This window comes from Pipistrellus kuhlii, unplaced genomic scaffold, assembly GCF_014108245.1.
Source record: "Pipistrellus kuhlii isolate mPipKuh1 unplaced genomic scaffold, mPipKuh1.p scaffold_m20_p_17, whole genome shotgun sequence".
In the NCBI taxonomy this organism is placed as follows: domain Eukaryota; kingdom Metazoa; phylum Chordata; class Mammalia; order Chiroptera; family Vespertilionidae; genus Pipistrellus; species Pipistrellus kuhlii.
Window position 1 is genome coordinate 19,836,380 of NW_023425482.1, and position 19,189 is coordinate 19,855,568.

At 39.0% G+C, this 19,189-nt stretch overlaps 1 protein-coding gene across 2 annotated transcripts in view; it reads right to left on the reverse strand.

Annotated features, from left to right (window-relative positions):
• The window catches only part of TANGO6 (transport and golgi organization 6 homolog), a 136,016-nt gene that overhangs the window by 34,266 nt on the left and 82,561 nt on the right, over positions 1-19,189 (reverse strand). The window contains exons 16-17 of one of the 2 annotated variants that reach the window (XR_004988562.2): positions 4,858-4,999; positions 539-675 (exon numbers count right to left, since the gene is read on the reverse strand). Coding sequence is in view for 1 of the 2 variants with exons in the window: in XM_036441362.2 (XP_036297255.1) it covers positions 524-675 (152 nt within the window). In the remaining variant the exon portion in view is untranslated. Of the gene's footprint in view, positions 1-523; positions 676-4,857; positions 5,000-19,189 lie in introns of those variants that run through there. The other variant, XM_036441362.2, reaches the window with a different exon arrangement.

Genomic DNA, 19,189 nt, shown 5'->3' on the forward strand with positions numbered 1-19,189 from the left:
AAAAATCCTAAGTTGGAATTTAATTATAAGAATAGCCTTTATAATCAATAAAAAGCATATAAAGCTCAGGAATCAGGAAATACCATAAATTCAAGTAGATGAATAATCCATGAGTGTATTTCCAGAGACCGCAATAAAGTTTTATCTGTCCTTCTTCAATTCTCTTAATTACCTCGAATTTTTTTTATAATAAATCCTCTTGAAATTAAAAATTAAATATATATATATCAATGATGAGAGAATCATCGATCGGGTGCCTCTAGCACACTCCAATCTAGGCATGTGCCCTGACCAGGAATTGAACTGTGACCTCATGGTTCCTAGGTTGATGCTCAACCACTAAGCCACACTGCTTGGGCATCACTATTAATATATTAATATATGTATCATACTAGTGAGGATGAGGGAGATTAAATGACTTACTTACCTGACCTGGAAAAAAAATACAGGTCTTGTGACTGCTAATCCCAAGCTATTCATAGGTCCAAATGAAAAGCTTTAGAAAAGAATCAACATGCAGTACCTCATGAACCACGGAGCCCAGCAGAAAGTCCAGCCTCTGGCACAATTCTCCAAGGTTGGATAAGCTGCTGGCCCTGTGAGCACTATCTGGGTCTCTCACTCCTCTCAGGAAGGTGTGGATCAAAGGTTCTCGGTACTTTGAAACCATATCCCCTATAGGAAAAGGGAAGAAATAAAAATCTTTTAAAGCACACAGTCAGTTTATTAAAGAAGGAATAATGACATCATGGTGGTACATTTTATGGTGTTTTATACTTTTTAAATATTTGTATAAAACTATTTGAAAGCATGCTTTGGAAGAACATTCACTGTTAAGCGGAAGAAGACTAATAACTGACCATCAGACTGAGTAACAATGAGGTCACCGTTGACCTTGACAAGAACGGTTTTGATGGACTGGTGAATACCATCCTAGAGTCAAGCAGAGGTTGCTTAGAGAGCATAATTTCATTAATCTCAATCACTTGAAAGGGGAGGAAGAGGATGTTTGTTTTCCTTTAAGGTCAGGTACACAATGTACTTTCCATACAATTTAAGAAAAAGATGAGAAGTAGCTTCTCTCAAAAGCTCCCAGTTCCTAATATACTACATGCCTTCGTCATAGACTCATCCCGCCCAGTTAACATCAACATACACTGAGTGGCAAGATTATTATAATCTCTGGACACATAATAATCTGGCCCGGTGCCTGAATTTGTGCACGGGTGAGGTCCGGCCAGCCTGGCCAGGTGGAGAGGACATGGGCTGTTGGCCGGCCTGCGTGCTGGTTGAACTCCTGGTCGAGGGGACAATTTGCATATTAGCCTTTTACTATATAGGCTATACACCGAGTGGCCAGATTATTATACGTTCAGAGATCATAATAATCTGGTCACTCAGTGTATATCACAGAAACCAAATCAATGATGACTTTGGCCATAGTCTGTTTGCAGAGCAGGAAAGAGGGGACTTTGCTCTGGCCAGGAGGTCTCAGTGGTTAGAGCATCGGCCCTTCACCGCAGGGTCTCAGGTTTGATAGGTCAAGGGCAGGTATCCGGGTTGCTAGTTTGTTTCCATCTCTAATTGGGGCAGGTGCAGGAGGCAGCCAATTGATGTGGTTCTCTCACATGGATGTTTCTCTCTCTCCCTCCCTCCCTCTCTCTCTCTCTCTCTCTCTCTCTCTCTCTCTCTCTCTCTCTCTTCCTTCTTCCTTCCCTTCCACTCTCTCTAAAAATCAATGAAAAATATATCCTCAGATGAGTATTATCAAAAAAAAAAAAAAAAAGGTGCATGTCAGAAATATATACACTAATATGGAAAGGTCTCCTTAAGAAACTGTTAAGCAAAAGAAACTAACGGAACTAACATCATTCCATTTATGTATGTAAAAATGCACACACACACACACAACACACACTTCTCTCACTATTAATAACAAAACTTACAAATTTAAATATGTATATTAAACATACAAATGTATATAAAAAGTATGTTCTTGGTACTGGATATAATATAGCATGAACACGAGAGCAAAGTCCCAATCTTCCTGAAGCCTACTTCTAGTGGAGAGGAAAGACGATACAGTAAATAAATCTTCCAGCAGCAAGAAGGGCTATGACACGGGTGTGGGGGAGGAAGGAAAGGAAGGTGGGGGCTGGGGAGGGAGGTTGAGAGCCAGGGGTGAGGGCTCAGGGAAAAGCTCTCAGAGGAAAAGACCTGAGGAAACAAGTCATGTGAGAACTGGGGGGAAAGTGAAGAACAGAACGGACAACGAAAGTTTTATATTCAATGTAGAAATCCTATGACTATTTCTTATACTGACCCACCATAAAAGAAAAGAGCATACCATCACATAAACAAAGCCACTATTTAATGTTCCATTTATGTAATTCCTGCCCCTTTAAAAAAAAATAATATTTTATTTTTATTGATTTTTCACAGAGAGGAAGAGAGAGGGATAGAGAGTCAGAAACATGGATGAGAGAGAATCATCAATCAGCTGCCTCCTACACCCCCCCCCCCCCCCCCACTGGGGATGTGCCTGCAACCAAGGTACATGCCCTTGACCGGAATCGCACCTGGGACCTTTCAGTCCGCAGGCCAACGCTCTATCCACTGAGCCAAACCGGCTTGGGCAATTTCCTGCCCTTTTTGGGCTTTGTTACCACTTTCCAAATGAGCATCCATTTAACTGCATGCTCTACCGACACCCTCCCAAGTGCACCTGAAAACCAAAGGAGCCAGTGGGAGGGTCAGCATCACAAGAGCCCCGCACTGTACCCAGTCTGCGCTCTGGGCCCACTTGCAACCTGGTTTTGCAGGTATTGGTCTGGACCACTCGCTGAATCCACTCTGAGCTTCTCCAAGAGCTCTGACATCATGTTTGGTGCAACTTAATCTCCCTTGGACCTCACATACACAGCCTAGATTTGTCACATCTTTGCTCAAACCTGTTCCTGGGGGCTTTACAGGATTTACAGCTCTGCTTCCATTTCCTGGGGGCTCTGCTAGCCTCTGACTATGCCACCCTCCGCATTTCTGAAGACTGTACTGGATTCTAGTCTCCAGGTTGGAGGTCAGCCCTAACCAGGTTTCTATGCAGAACAAACTGAAATGCATGCAGTGAAAGAATAACGCTTCCAGGATGCGCTTTGACACAGGGATAGAATTTAAAGATCCTACATAAAGGTTTTTTGGGGCGTTTTTTGTTGTTGTTGTTAATCCTCACCTAAGGATATATTTTCCTTTGATTTTTTTTTTTTTAAGAGTTGGAAGAAAGCGAGGGAAGGCAAAAGAGAGAAACATGATAGAACCTGCAACCCAGGTTCATGCCCTTGACCGGGAATCGAACCAATGACCGTTCCGTACACATATTCAATGTAGTGGTGCTCTAACCACTGTGCATACCAGCTAGGGCCATAAAGGGTTTTTAATTTTGTTGTGTTCATCTCATTGGCATTCTCCCAATCTTCCTTGCAAATAGCACTCTAGTTTTTATGTTGAAATATCCACCTTTGCCTGGGGGCCTAACACCCACCATGTGACTCAGGCTACGGTCTTCATGGGTATGAAGTGAATCATGGTGGACATAGCCCCCTTGCCTTAAATGGTTTATTTATGGGCAGGTGACAGTCTGGACAATGAGCTGTGAAGAAAAACTTGCTGGAAGACTCTAAGAAACCGTTTTTCCCTCTGGCTATGTTAAATATACGACACCTTAGAGTCGCTACAGCCAACTTGAAACCACGACAGACCAGAGAATGAGGCAAAAAAGCTGAGGTTGGCAGAGCAGAAAAGACTAAAAGATTTAGGTCTCGAATGATGTCATGGAATCAAAGAATTCACTAGTTCTGGACTTTTTGTTATGTGCAATGATTTATTCCCCATTATTTAAGCCAGTTAAGTTGGAAATTTCTGTACTTGCAGCTAAAAGCATTTAACTGATATAATATGAAAATTGAAATATTCTTTAAAATTATAGAGTACTTCTATGTCAGTTCTATGTCTATCAGTACAAAGCCTGAAAAGATAGGTTTGCTAAAACAAAGGAATGAGACAGTATATGTTTTTGAAAGGCTTCAAAAGTCAATTTCATAACTAATATAAACAGAAAAACAGAAACCCAATAATTTTTCTTCTAATTATCATTTTAATTGGGATAATAGTCTGTTATACAGCATAAATCAGATTTTATATATATTTATATATATAATAGGTTCCCATTTGCCAACCTATTATAAAAAGGTAACTATTGTATATACAGTTAGCTCGTGTGAAGAGAGCAATATGCTGAGTATATTTTGCAACTATTGACTAACCTAGTTCATTATGAACTAAAACCACAGCTCCAGAACACCCACAAGTATCCCTTAGTTTCTGATTAAGCGATTAAATCTCAATTATCCCATGCACTCCTGGTTTTAGTTTGTGGTGTGTGTGTGTGTTCGGGAGGGGGGGGGGGGGAGGTATTTTCTTTACCTTTTAGTTGATATTTTTCTTTATCTAGTTGAAATGGTATTATTGTTTCAGTTAATTTATTTGAACCAGATTCCAAGATCCTAATTCACTTTTTGTCTGAAAGATGGCAGACACTTGATCCCAGACACAGGCAAACATTCATGACCATCCTGTTGTCTCCTTAAGAAAATGCATATTATACGGCTTTTACAAAAATGTTATTGATTTCTGAAGTCCCTCACCTCCGTTTTCAGAAAGTAATCACCACAGGCTACAACATGTGGACTGAGAGATACCCATGGAGCTGAAGTTAGAGAGACCACCATCTTTTCCTCAGGATTTCTAAACAGCTTCAGGGAAATGCACACAGTAAATCCAAGCTCACTTTTAGATACCTACTCAAGTAGCTGCTAGTCAGAGGGGTTTGCCTGAGTTCAGCATCAATGACTTCTACTTTGTGCAATGACAACACCTGGCGATGTGCATATTCATACTCTTGTCAGGATGTCAGCAATAATTAACCTTCCTGAGAAGCAAACAGCTGTGTGTTCAAAGAAAAGTGAAGAATCTAGATTTGTTTGAACAAATCTGATAAAAATGAGTTGCTTAGGAAGGTGAAAAATCAATGCATAGTGAAAAATGCATAGTGAAAGAGAGAGCTGAAAATTTTTTATTTACTTATTTTTTTGTTGTTAATCCTCACCCAAGGACATTTTTTCCATTAAATTTTTTTAAATTTTTTTTTTTAGAGAGAGAGTGTAAGAGAGGGAGAAAGGGAAGAGAGAGACAGACAGATAGACAGAGAGACACCGATGTGAGAGACACACATCAACTGGTTGCCTCTGATATGCGCCCAACCATACCCTTGTGCCCTTAACCAGAATTCAAACCTACGAACCTTCAGTGCACAGACCGACACTCTAACCACTGTCCTAAAACTCCTCTGTGCTCTGCTTATTCACCCCTCCCTCCCAGTTCATTCCTGGCAACCACTTGTCTACTGTCTCCAGTTTTGACTTTTCCAGAATGTCATATACAGTTGACCTGTGAACAATGTGGAGGTTAGTAGCACGGATTCCTCACACAGTTGAAAATATGCATGTAAACTATGACTCCCCAACAAACTTTACTAATAGCATATTATTGACCAGAAGCCTTACCAATAACTTAAACCGTTGGTTAACACGTAATATAATTACAGTATTTAGAGAAAAAAAATCTGTGGACCTATGCAATTCAAACTCCAACTATATATGTTGGCAACTATAGTTGGGAACATATTGCATGTAGACTTTTCAGATTGGTTTCTTTCACTTCATAATACGCATTGAAGGTTTCTCCATGTCCTTTCATGGTTGGATAGCTCATTTCTTTTTTTATGCTGAAAAATGCTGTATAATTTCACTTACTATAAGAAATGTCCAAAATAAGTAAATCCTTAAAGAGAAAAAAGTAGATCAGTGATTGATTGGTAATGAGTATAAGGTTTCTTTAGGTGTGATAAAAATGTCCTAACATTGATTTTGGTAATGGTTGCATATCTGCGAACATACAAAAAAAGAAACGGAATTGCACATTATAAATGGGTGAATTGTATGGTATCTGAATTATATCTCAAGAAAGCAGAACCCAGAGCTTTCCCTCTACTTTGGGAATGGTATTCCTTCTGCCAGCTCTGTGCTTCCTTATTTGTTGGTAAAAATGGTGCCAAAATTTTTTCAGTCCTTACTACCTCAGAGCTGGTAGTTTAATGGGTAACATATATTTTTTTTAAATATATTTTTATTGATTTTGTACAGAGAGGAAGGGAGAGAGAGAGTTAGAAACATCGATGAGAGAGAGTCATCGATCAGCCGCCTCTTGCACACCCTCTACTGGGGATATGCCCGCAACCAAGGTACATGCCCTTGACCAGAATCGAACCTGGGACCCTTCAGTCCCCAAGCCAACGCTCTATCCATTGAGCCAAACCAGTCTCGGCTAATCGGTAACATATTTTTTTTTAAACCTCTAAATTAACTTCCATTGGTTCAAACACACACACACACACACACACACACACACACACACACATATTACACACACACACATGCATATTAGTGTAATATAAAAGTCTTTTAAACAAATAAAAAAAAAAATTGACGATTTAGACTCAGAGGTCCTTACACATAGGTTTAGTCCAATATCCCATCTATCAAAAGTCTGTGCCAAACCATGTTTGACAAACATGAACCCAAGGATAGTTAGGACTTTCTGCCAATATTTAAAAAACACTTGTGCCTTTTATTATGCCTAATCCAAATTTCTTTTGCTTTGACTTCATTTCCTCTAACAAATCAGACTCAAGTGGAGATGGAGAGAGATCTCAATTACAGTGTCAAATCCCCTCTGTAATCTAACCAGTCCAGGTATGCTCTTCCTCTCTCAAAGGCGGTACTTTCTGTTTTGATATTAAATATTTTGGGGAGAGAAAAAAAGAGCAAAGATGGAAAAAGATTAAATGAAGTTACAATACACCCTTGACTTCACTAAGTCAATTATTTAAGAAAGGGCTTCAGAGGAACTACTTTCCCTCCCATCTTGGATTCCCAGTTACTTTTGAACTGAAGTGAAGAGATTCCTACCAGTAACGTGGAGAGCCACATGCCCTCACAGAACTATCCCCGCTGATCAGCCAATGAGAAAACAGAAGATGCAATACAGACCTGCCTCTGTTTGTGTACGCTTTTATGTCCTTGCTGACAGCTATTCATTTGCTCTGAGATTCCACTTCACTACTGAAAGAAATCCAGGAGGGGAAGGACTGGTTCCTTGTAATGTTTCATGCATACAACCTACTGTGTCACATGTGTGGATCAGAGTCAACAGAGATGATGATTTCTGCTGAGGTCACAAAGAAATGGGACTGAGATGGCAGATCCTGGGAGGCAGAATTTCTTCTTCAAAAGCCATGTAGAGAATTTAATAATTAAAAGCAATTAATTTCTGGTAAGATTCATCATTGAAATATTCAGAGGTAAATGATGATCTAGTAACAATTGCTTTTCAGCTGTGAATTTCCCCTGTAGCTCTGGGGAAATCATCTCTTTTCTGATTTTGGTTTCCCTTCTCTACACAGCCCTTCACGAACAGGGGATGGGTTTTAGTTAAGATAAAATATGCAGCTACAGTGCAGCCCAGATATAAAATGCTATGCAATAAAGCAATGCTGTGTGCATTTATAAGCCTCTATCTGCAAAGCACCTGGGTGCCTATTATCTTATTTGAGCCTCACAAGAATTTAAGGTAGGTAGGAAAAAAATATTAATTCTGTTTTATAAATAAGAAAGTAAAATTTAAAAGGGGCCAATCCCAGGTCACTCAGCTACTGACAGACAGACATGAATTGTATCTCCCAGGCAGAGGGTTCTTTCTACCCGCCACCGGGACACTTACTTGGCCGGGCATTAAGATCAGCAGGAACTTCCATTCTAAAACAAAGGATGGAAAAGTGGCCAATTGACTCCCTCACATCTCTGGCATTGCATGGTCTTTTTCTGTTTAACCTTATAAGGCATGGGTGGAAAAGCAGCCAGTGCCATGTCTGAGAAAGTGTGTGAGCAATAGGGCATAATGGGAGTAAGTTTCTCTGGTCCACGGGCAAGCACCGGAATTGTTACTTAATTATCTTGTTTAAAGGCTGAAATCCTGTAATTCTAGTCGGAAGAGAACAAAAGGATTTCCTTCTTCTTTACCATTTTCAAAGTGGGAAGAGCTGAACACTTCCGATCTCCTAACAGTGGAAAGCTGCTAAACCCCTATCCCAGATGCACATATTAGGACACTGCAGAGTGCTGGGGCCAAAGCCATCTTCTGGTCTTGATGGGGCTTGCCAGGAGGCAGGTCGCAGTAGTCACTGGGCAAGAATGCTGGGCAGTCTCTGGATAGATTCCCCTCTACTGCTGCCTGCATGTCAGGACCCACTTTTCTCCCTAAGGCTAATGGTTGATCTGCTAATGGTTTTGGTTTTACATTCACACAGTTATCCTTTTTTACAGCAATGTAACCAAGAGTTGACCCTGAGCTATGAGGTTAGAAAAAAGTTCAGGGACTCTTAGCACTCCCTTTCCTGGTTGTGGTTTCATTGTACCTCATTGCATAGACCACATAAGCAGGGATGATTGAGATGCAAATTGTATATGGATAGGCTGAGGTGTACATGTAACCATGGGAAGATCCCTGCGGGACAAGTTATTAAACAATAGCAAACATGTTAGTAGGACTATTGTTAGTACAAGTGATCTACCAGGTATGTTTTTTTAAAAATAGGCTTTTATTGATTTTAGAGAGATAGAAACATCAATGAGAGAGAAGTATCATCTATCGGCTGCCTCTCGCACACCCTCTACTGGGAATTGAGCCCACAACCTGGGCCTGTCCACTGACCTGGAATTGAATCAATGACCTCTTGGTTCATGGGTTGATGCTCAATCACTGAGCTACACTGACAGGGCCTACCAGGTATGTTTTAAAGAGCCACCGAGAGACATTCTTGCTTCCAAATATTTCTTCTGTTAGCAAATTGTATTGCCGTAGAGTCTATTTAATTATTAGAATTTTATTTCTTTGGACTAAATAGCCTCCAATTAGAAAAGCAAAGTCATCCTAAGAAGGATAGCACAATAGGAAGCTGCCATTAACCATTTCATAAATATTAATATACCTGCTCTCTCCTTTTTACAAGCTGGGAAGAAATGAAAAAGATCTGAGAGTGAAATAATTTCTGCAATTTGATTACTTTGTAATGATGGTTCAAGACTGAGTGAGGACCTGCAGAGGGAAATTTTAAATTCGAGGGACTAAGAAGAAAGAAAAGAGTGAGGAGCAGTGAAAGGAGTAGAGTCCCCATTTTACACTTTAACTTGCAAAAGTTTTCTTTTAGTGTCATCAAATCACAGAGTGATGTGCAAATAAGAACTATAGATAAATATCTCTGGACAAAGTAATGCAACGTATAGGAAATGCTTTGTGGCGACAAAGCATTTTTGGCAACGCCATGAACTACTAAAGTAACAGAAATCAACAGTTTGAAACAGGAGATGCCAAGGCCTCTATAGTGATTCATTAACTAGGTTACTCATTCCATCTCAACAGCTCATTGAACTTGAAGATTGGTTTAATCAATGTATAAACTTTCCAGTTTACACAAAAGTTACCCTACAAGGAAAATCTGCAATAACTGACTCTACCCCAAGGTGTTACTGACAAGACAAACATATCAGTTCTGCTGGAAAGTGTGCTTGAGACAGTAACACTTCAGAAACAGGACGGAATTTCCTTGAAGGGTAGAATTAACAAAATCAAGCCCAGAAATGTGATCACAAGGAAGGAAGAGTTCCAGGTTTATGGTAAATTATTTTAAAAGATGAAAGAAAACTTTCCCTTTCCAGCAGCATTCAAGAAGTCTAAGCGAGGATGTGATGGGTCTTAGGGTCTTCCAGGAGGAGCCTCCATCATCTGTGCTGACAACACAGGAGCCAAAAATCTGCTTATCATCTCTGCAAAGGGGATCAAGGGACGCCTGATCAGACTTCCTGCTGCTGGTGTGGGTGACATGATGATGGTCACAATTAAAAAAGGCAAGCCAGAGCTCAGAAAGAAGGGACATCCAATTCGACAATCAAAGTCATACCAGAGACAGGATGGCACGTTTCTTAATTTTGAAGGTAATGTGGGGGTCACAGTAAACAATAGAGGGGAGATGAAAGGTTCTGCCATCAGAGGACCAGTTGCAAAGGAGTGTGTAGATTTGTGGCCCAGGATTGAGTCTCTGGTGTATTTGTAAAGAAAAAAAAACATTAAAAAGTATTTCCCCTCCCAGCCCCCCAGAAAAAAAGATGAAAGGAAAAAAATAAATATTTTCAATAAAGGACACTGTCTTTACAATTTTGTAATGATGAAAGTATTAAAGCCATTTCAGTGACTTAATTAATTTAATTCGCTACTTAACTGTTCAAACTTGTTAAAGCATGCTCAAGAGTTAGTTGGCCTCATAATATTGACAAGCATAAATTGAGAAGCTTTTGGCCTGAGAATACAACTTCATGTTTAAATCAGTAACACAACATCCCTCAAGTGCTATGAAATAAATCTCTATTATATCAGGTCCAGCAAAAGGAAAATTAAGTTACAATTTCTTTCTAAGAAATTATATTTCAGTTATGATGTTGGTTTACTGACTTGCAAGTTCATAAGTTAAAATAAATGCAAACTATATTTCTAAACTTGTAAAAAAGAGAGAGAGAGAGAGAGAGAGAGAGAGAGAGAGAGAGAGAGAGAGAGATAGAAAATCAGATGCTTTATTACTGTGTCCTTTCACATACACACCAAAGTTCCAAAATTAATGTTTTAATTTTACTCTAAAATTGGAATAGGGGAGTGAAATAAGAAGACAAAAATATGAAGACATTGAAAATAAAAGTAACAGCAAAATTAAAATGCTGAAACAATAAAAAAAATAATTATGATGTAATCTTTAAAGGAAGAATCCTTTGCCAATGTCATCTTGTATCTCCTGAGTTAATGGTTCTTGCAGATGGTGATGGTCAGAAAAGAAATGTAATATCTACCCAAACCTATTCAGAGAGATCTAATTACAAAAGGTAAGATTACTGCTATTTAAATGTAGGATACAATGTTTGATTTGGGGGAAAGAGGACTTAAGGATGATTTGGAAAGATGAGCAACTTCTAAAGAAACACCCTTAAAAAGCAAGCAGTGAGGTGCTGTTAAAGAAATACTTATCCTAATATATAAAAAGCCAGGGGATGTCATGACAACCAGACTGTCATGGGGGTTAGTGAGGGATGACCAAACGACTGAACAGCAGGCCAGTGGGGGGTGGGGGGTACACTAAGGGGCAACCAGGCCAGTGGGGGAACAGTTGGGGGTTACCAGGCTAGCAGGGGGCAAGCAGTTGGGAGTAACCAGGATGGGGGAGGGGGCAGTTAGAGGCGATCAGGCAGGCAGGCAGGCAGGCAGGTGAGCAGTTAGGAGCCAGCAGTCCCGGATTGTGAGAGGGATGTCTGATTGCCGTTTAGGCCTAATCCTGAGGCCTAAACCAGCAGTTGGACATCCCCTGAGGGGTCTCAAGTTGGAGAGGGTGCAGGCTGGGCTGAGGGGGCACCTCCACCCCTGTGCACAAATTTTGTGCACCAGGCTTCAGTGTGTCTGTGTGTGTGTTTGTGTGTGTGTGTTTGTGTGTATGTATATATATAAAAGCCTAGGCAGCTGAATGACCAATCAACTGGTTATGACACGCACTGACCACCAGGGGGCAGACACATACCAACAGGACAGTAGGGGGGTGAAGGCCTGTGCTGGGGTAGGAGCAGGTGGGAAAAGGTCAATGGGGGGGGGAAAGGAGACACGTGTAATACTTTCAACAATAAAGGATTAAATAAAAAATACCAATAGAAAAATAATAGCAACCAATATTTGTTCACTCCTTACCATGAGAGCTACTGGTTCTGAACACTTTGTATATATTATCTTTTTAATTTCATAATAACCCAATCAGGTAGTTATTATAATTATACCTATTTTACAGATAAGTAACAGAGAGGTTATGTAACTTGTCCATAGTTATTAAATGTGAGTCAAGCTCAAAACTTAGTAAGTTATGGCTCCAGGATCATAGTACATACCTCTCTCTGATAGAGAAAGGTAAAATGTATTCCAAGATTAAGGCTATATGTCAAATTCCTTTTTTTTAAATTTAATATATTTTATTGATTTTTTTACAGAAAGGAAGGGAGAGAAATAGAGAGCTAGAAACGTCGATGAGAGAGAAACATCGACCAGCTGCCTCCTGCACACCCTCTACTGGGGATGTGCCCACAACCAATGTACATGCCCTTGACCGGAATCGAACCCGGGACCTTTCAGTCCGCAGACCGACGCTCTACCATTGAGCCAAACCGGTTTCGGCTATACGTCAAATTCTTATTTACCTGCCCACTGGCTGCCAATCTGGTTAATCCCATCTCTCTATTTTGGTATCTGGAAACCCCACTATAGGAGTTAATATAGTAGTAAATATATCTCTATAATGATAAACTCAAATATTTGTGATTTAAAATATTTTTCTTCATTTCAGCCTCTCAACAATTCTATGAGAGTAACAGTTTCTGGGTGGATTATAACTCTATCACCATCTTTAAATGTACAAAAAAAAGATGACAGTCTCTTTTCCCCCCTCTGACCTGACTATAATATCCACTTTCTCACCATTCTCACAGACATCTCTCTAATCAAAGCCCTTATCTCCCTGTGGCATGGAATACCACAAGAGCCTACTAGTTATCTCTCTGGCTCCTTTCTTCATCCATCTTTCATGCTCCAGCCAATCACTCCTACACATCTCTCATCATGTTGCTTCCTCTCTTAAGAATCTATAGGGATTCTCAAACGCCCATCACAGCAAGTCCAAACTCCTCTCTGCCCAGCATCAAGGCTTTCTGTGGTATACCCCACCCTCTGTATCCAGCCTGACTTTCCCAAGGAACCCAAAACAACTTGGTACAGGGAGTCAGCTCAAGTCTCAATTCTCTGTGCACGAGCGGCCCACTTTTGTCTTGTTCTTATGCTCTCTTTCCTATCTGAAGACATCTTTTTTCTTCTTTCTCATGTGTAAACCCTCACCCCATTCCCACCATCATCTCTGGCCCAGATCCAGATTGTCCCAGCAACATCTTCACAGGTGTCTCTGCTTCTAGTTTTGTGCACTTTCATCCTTCACAGAGCAGCCAAAGTCATTTTGCTAAAATGTAATTATGAGGAATTCTTCCCTCCTTAAAATCTTTCAGTGGCTTCCATTTAAAGTCAACAGAAATCCAAATCCCTAATCACGGCACAGTGGCTCTGTATGATCTTGGCTTCTTTAATTAAGCCAGGATCTAGAAATAGCCCAAGTGCCCATCAGCAGAGTGGTTAAAAAAGCATGTGGTACCAAGCATGTCAAACTCGTGGCTGGTACGTGACACGCTTGATTTACACAATGGAATACTATGCAGCTGCAAAAAAGAAGGATCTCTTATCCTTTGAGACAACATGGAGAAGCCTGGAGATTGTTATGCTATGCAAAATAAGCCAGTTAGAGAAAAAGATCACATGTCCTCACTTATATGTAGAGGCTAATGAACACAATGAACTGATATAAAACAGATTCAGAGATATGGAAGCATGCAACAGACTAACAATTCTCAGAGGGAAAGGGGAAGACAGGAAAAGATTAACCAAAGAATTTATAATCTGCATACTAGTAGCCCTATGCTCGAATCCGTGCACCAGTAGTTCTTTGTGGGGCTTGGCCACTCTGTGCCCACTGGCAAGAGGCTATCTACAGCCCAGAGGCTCATCCTCGGCCAAGCGACGAAGGAAGCATTCCGCCAGGCCACTCACGTTGCCTGCTCTCAGCAACCATGTCTTACCCCCCCACTCCCAGGGACTGCGGGACTCTGGCGGGGCTGAGAGGACTGGGCACCACCATCTTGTGGCTGTAAGTGCCTCCATCTTTGTGATGAAGTAATGGTTAATTTGCATATTACCCTTTTATTTGATTGGATGTACATAATCCATGGATATAGACAATAGTACAGTGAAGGACTGGGGAGTGGGTAAGAGTGGGGAGGAGGGGAGTCATTGAGGAAAAAAAGGGGGACATCTGCAATATTTTCAACAATAAACATAAATTAAAAAAAGAATAGATGAGATAAATAGCAAGATGATAAATTTAAACTCAATTATATTAAAATTACAGTAAATATAGACAATCTAAACTATTTAAAAGGCTAGTATTAAAAGACAGAGATTAGCCAAAACTGATTTAGTTCAGTGGATAGAGCGTCAGCCTGTGGACTGAAAGGTCCCAGGTTCCATTCTGGTCAAGGTCATACCTTGATTGTGGGCACATCCCCAGTGGGGGGTGTGCAGGAGGCAGCTGATCGATGTTTCTCTCTAATCGATGTTTCTAACTCTCTATCCCTCTCCCTCTCTGTAAAAAAAAAATCAATAAAATATATTTTAAAAAATTATCACAATATCATTAACTATATTCCCTATGCTGTACATCACATCCCCATTATTAAAAAAAAAAAAAAAAAAAGGACAGAGATTAGCCCTAGCCGGTTTGACTCGGTGAAAAGAGCATCGGCCCATGGACGGAAGGGTCCCAGGTTCGGTTCCAGTCAAGGGCACATACCTTAGTTGCAGGTTCCCTGGCCCTGGTCGGAGTGTATGCAGAAGGCAACCATCTCTGTCTCCCCCCAACCCCCTCACTTCCTCTTTCTAAAAAATCAATGAGAAAATATCCTTGGGGTAAGGATTAACAATAACAACAGAAAGACAGAGATTATCAGAATGAATTTTTTTTAAAAAGCAAGACCCTAAAATGTGCCTATAAAAATCCATTTCAAATATAAAGACATAGATTAAGAAATAACGATATACTGTAAAAAACACTAATTTTATGAAAGCTGGAATGACTCTATTAACATCACAAAAAGTAGACTTTGGAACAAGGAATTTAAAAAAGGGATAGAAGGATCAATTCATCAAGAGGACAAAAATTCTATGTATGCACACAGCAATAGATGTTCAAATACTCTAACCAAGTTAATCTAATTGATATTTACAGACCACACCTCCACATACATAGTATGCTCCTTGATCACAAATAAATGAGAAAGCAATAATGGAAAGTTACTGGGAAAATCTACAAATATTTGAAATTTAAACAACAAGCAGCACACAACTAAGTAATCCATGGTAGAAAAAGAGATCATAAACAAAATTGGAAAATATTTTGAAATGAATGAAAAGTGAAAATACATCATTTGGGGAAGTTTTACGCTGGAGGAGACAGAAAAATAGGGCTATATTTGGAAGGAGGTATAGGAATAAGAGAGAATGTTTTGTTAAGTAATATATATTAAGTAATATTTATATATATAATAATATATATTAAGTAATACTTATATGTAGATGGGAATAATTGAGTAGAAAGAAGAAACTGATGTTGCAGGTGACCCAATTCAGAAGCAGTTTTACTACAGGGGCTTTCATCCTTGGGAAATAACTAGAAATTAGTTCTAGTCACCAGTGAGCAGGGGCTGATGGTGTGTGTGTGTCTTCATTTATCTTCCAAGAGAGAAGCTTGCTCCCAGTGGTAATTGTAGCTTTCACTCTTATATGTCCTGGGAAGCACAAACCCAATCCCTGGCTTTATACACAAAGCTTGGCTTGGATTTAGTTCCTATTTCCCTGATGTAGTTGAAATTCTACCCTTACCATTAATGTCTAGTATTCCTATTGGCCTGAGGCTTCGGTGACTGCAGAGTTACTACACAGAACTTGAGGTAATAAAAGGTATTATTATTATTATTATTATTATTATTATTATTATTATTATATACCTGCTTATTATATATAATATCTGCCAGTTTACATTTAAAAACTCCTGTGAGCCTCACAAGAGCTCTATAAAGTAGGTATTGCTATTAAGATAATTTTATAGATGAAGAAACCAAGAAACAAGAGATGTTAAGTAACTTGCTACGATCACACATTCAAGATTTAGGAAGTGGTAGCCTTGGGCTTTGAGTGCAGGCAGTCTGACTTCAGAACCCAAGGGTTTTGCAGTCGTTTGTACAGAGGGAAGATATAGCAGTAAGGATTCATCATACAGCGCATAATAATTTGGGCATGCTGATCTAAAAAAAAATTCCCCACCCTCACATCAGAACCATATCACATTGTGGGCAGTGAACTCATTTTAGCAAAAAATTTTCTATCACATTAAAATAATTCCATCAATTTGATATTTTTGTTGGCATTAGAATTTTAAATGTGTTTATTTTTCAAGCTGTGAGGTAAAATATGTAACCTGATTTTATGTTTTTTGCATATTTACTTAATATTATAATAAGTGTTATTTTAACCAAAAAACAATGTTTGCTCTTAAAAAAAAAAAGACCAGTAAGAAAAGATGAAAAGGATTCTATCACGTGAAAAGAAAAGACGAGAAGGAAATGTTTGCAATACAGATATATGACAAGGCACTTGTATCCACTACATTAAAGAAATCTTTAATAAAAAGAGAAATAATCCAACTTAAAAATGGAAAAATATCTGCACAGTTACTTCATGTAAGAGACACATGAATAGAAAATAGCACATGGAAAGACATGTGCTCAATATAATTAGTCATCAGGGAAATATAAATTTAAACCAAAATGAAATACTTGTCTACTCTTACTATAAGGTAATTGATAGCAAAATGTATTACTATTGTATTTCTTAAATTAAGACATTTTCCCCCATTGCAATCAAGACAAACAACATAATAACAAAAGATGGACTTTCTTAGTCCATTCCCTTCGAAGAACACAATTTTCAAAAAATACTTTTCTCTATTTGGCAACAGACATAGCAGGAGTTCAAAAAGCACAATCTCACCTACAATTTTAGGAAGTAATCTGTCAGTATATAAGCAATTTAAAATATAAACAGCTTTTGACCCAGAGATTCCACTTTGGCAAATATTGAATTTACATAAGTAAATGTTCTAGTACTGTAGCATGCACTAGTACATACATACAAAATATGCATTTATTTCTATTAGCACATGTACGTGAAAATTTATATTGCAATACTGCATGTCACAGGAAAAAATGGATAAAAGTGAAGTTTTATTCACAGAGGAATGGTTGACTAAATGGTCTAAATTGTGGTATATCCGTACTATAAAGTATTATGTAGCTTTTTAAATAATTTTTTATTTATTGATTTGAGAGAGAAATGTCCACTTACTTACACATTCATTGGTTGATTTCCTGTATATACCCTGACTGGGGATAGAACCCGCAACCTTGGCATACTGGGACAATGCTCCTACCAACTAGTTCTCTCCCCTCATTCCTCATTCCTCTAACCGGTCAGGGCTATGTAGCTATTATAAAGCTCCTCTTCTTATCTTAATTCCCAGTCTAAGCCAATTGGAGCTCACAGTAGCCTGCTAGACAAATCTAATTAATGAATTTCCCTGTACAGCTGGCTAGAAAAGGGTGGTTGTCAGAAAAGAATTTGGGGCTGAATATGCTCCTCTCTGGACAGATGACACGTTTTCTAAAATCAGATTATGAGCTTCATCCTGAAACTAGATGGGTTGCTCATCACTAGATTAAACTGTAAGGGGGCAAAGTGATTACTAAACTAAAACAAAAATTAGGCAGGTGAGTCTTGGCCGGTATGGCAAAGTGGTTAGAGAGTTGGCTTGAGCACCAAATGGTCAAAGGTTTGCTTCCTGGTAAAGGGCATGTGCTGGGTTGCAGGTTCCATCCCAGCCCCAGTTGGGGCGCATGTGTGAGGCAACCAATCTGTGTGTCTCTCTCACATCAATGTCTGTCTGTGTCCTTGTCTGTCTCTCTTCCCCTCTCTGCCTCCCTCCCACTCTCTAAAAATCAATGAAAAAAATATCCTTAGATGAAGATTAACAACAAAACTAATAAAAATTAAGCAGGTGACATAAAAAAAGAGTTGACAAAGTACATTAAATAAGGTAAATAAGAGTTAGAAATACCCCTTTTCCTGGACCCACCTTTTCCTGGAATATAAAGTAATTTGAGAAAAGGCACCTCTTAACCTAGAAGTATAAGTTGCTTTGCCCCAGCATTCCTGGGTGTCATTCTACTTGCCTTGGCATATCCAGTAGAGACCTGAGATCTAGTTCTCTCCCCTCATTCCTCATTCCAAAAATTAATTCCTCATCTTTTCTATAGAGTTCACTGAAGGTAAACTCTTCAGATGGATATCTTCAACACGCATAGAGCTTTTTATTTTTGCTTATTTTTAGAAACTTCTGATCTCAAGTAAACTGGAACTTGTTTGAGCTTGCTGAGTAGAAGACTATGTTCTGCCTTTAAATGTAATTAAGTGCTATTCTTTGTGTATAACGATGACACCATCAGATCTTAGTTGCTCTTCTAGAGCAACAATGAATTCACTGAATCACAGATCTACCCTTTCATCCAGCAGTCCCTCCTCCCACACCCTCCCTCCTTTCATCAGCCCACCCTCCCACCACATTTTCTGATAGGTCTAAGGTCCAAGGTAGAATTTGAAGCCACAAAATAAGTTTTCTGTATGAGATATTAGCAGTCTCATTCACTGCTGACAAGAGTGCACATTTATGGAGGAAAACTTAGTACTAGATATCAAGAGACTTAAAGCATGCATATACTTTGACCTAGCAATTTCTCTTGCAGGAACCAATCTTAAAGAAAGAATCAAAGAGTCACTAAAAGGATTTGTGTATGAGATTAATCAATAGCACACTTCTTATAATCCTTAAAAAGTTCCTCATAAAGAAAGTAACTGGAAACAACATAATAAAGAATAATAGCTTTCTGGAAGAAAATTAAATATTATGATAATAAATTCAGATTACTGATTATATAATACAACCAATAAATCTTATTGGTTGCAAGCTCAATCCCAGGGGGGGGTGTGCAGGAGGCAGCTGATCAATGAGAACTATCATTGATGTTTCTATCTTTCTCTCCCTCTCCCTTTCTCTCTATCAATAAAAATATATATTTAAAAAAGATTAAAAATAAATAAACCAGGCTCCATCATTTTGCTCATTAAATGAATAAACAAAAGGGTTCAAAGACAAAGTCTTGATATAAATTTT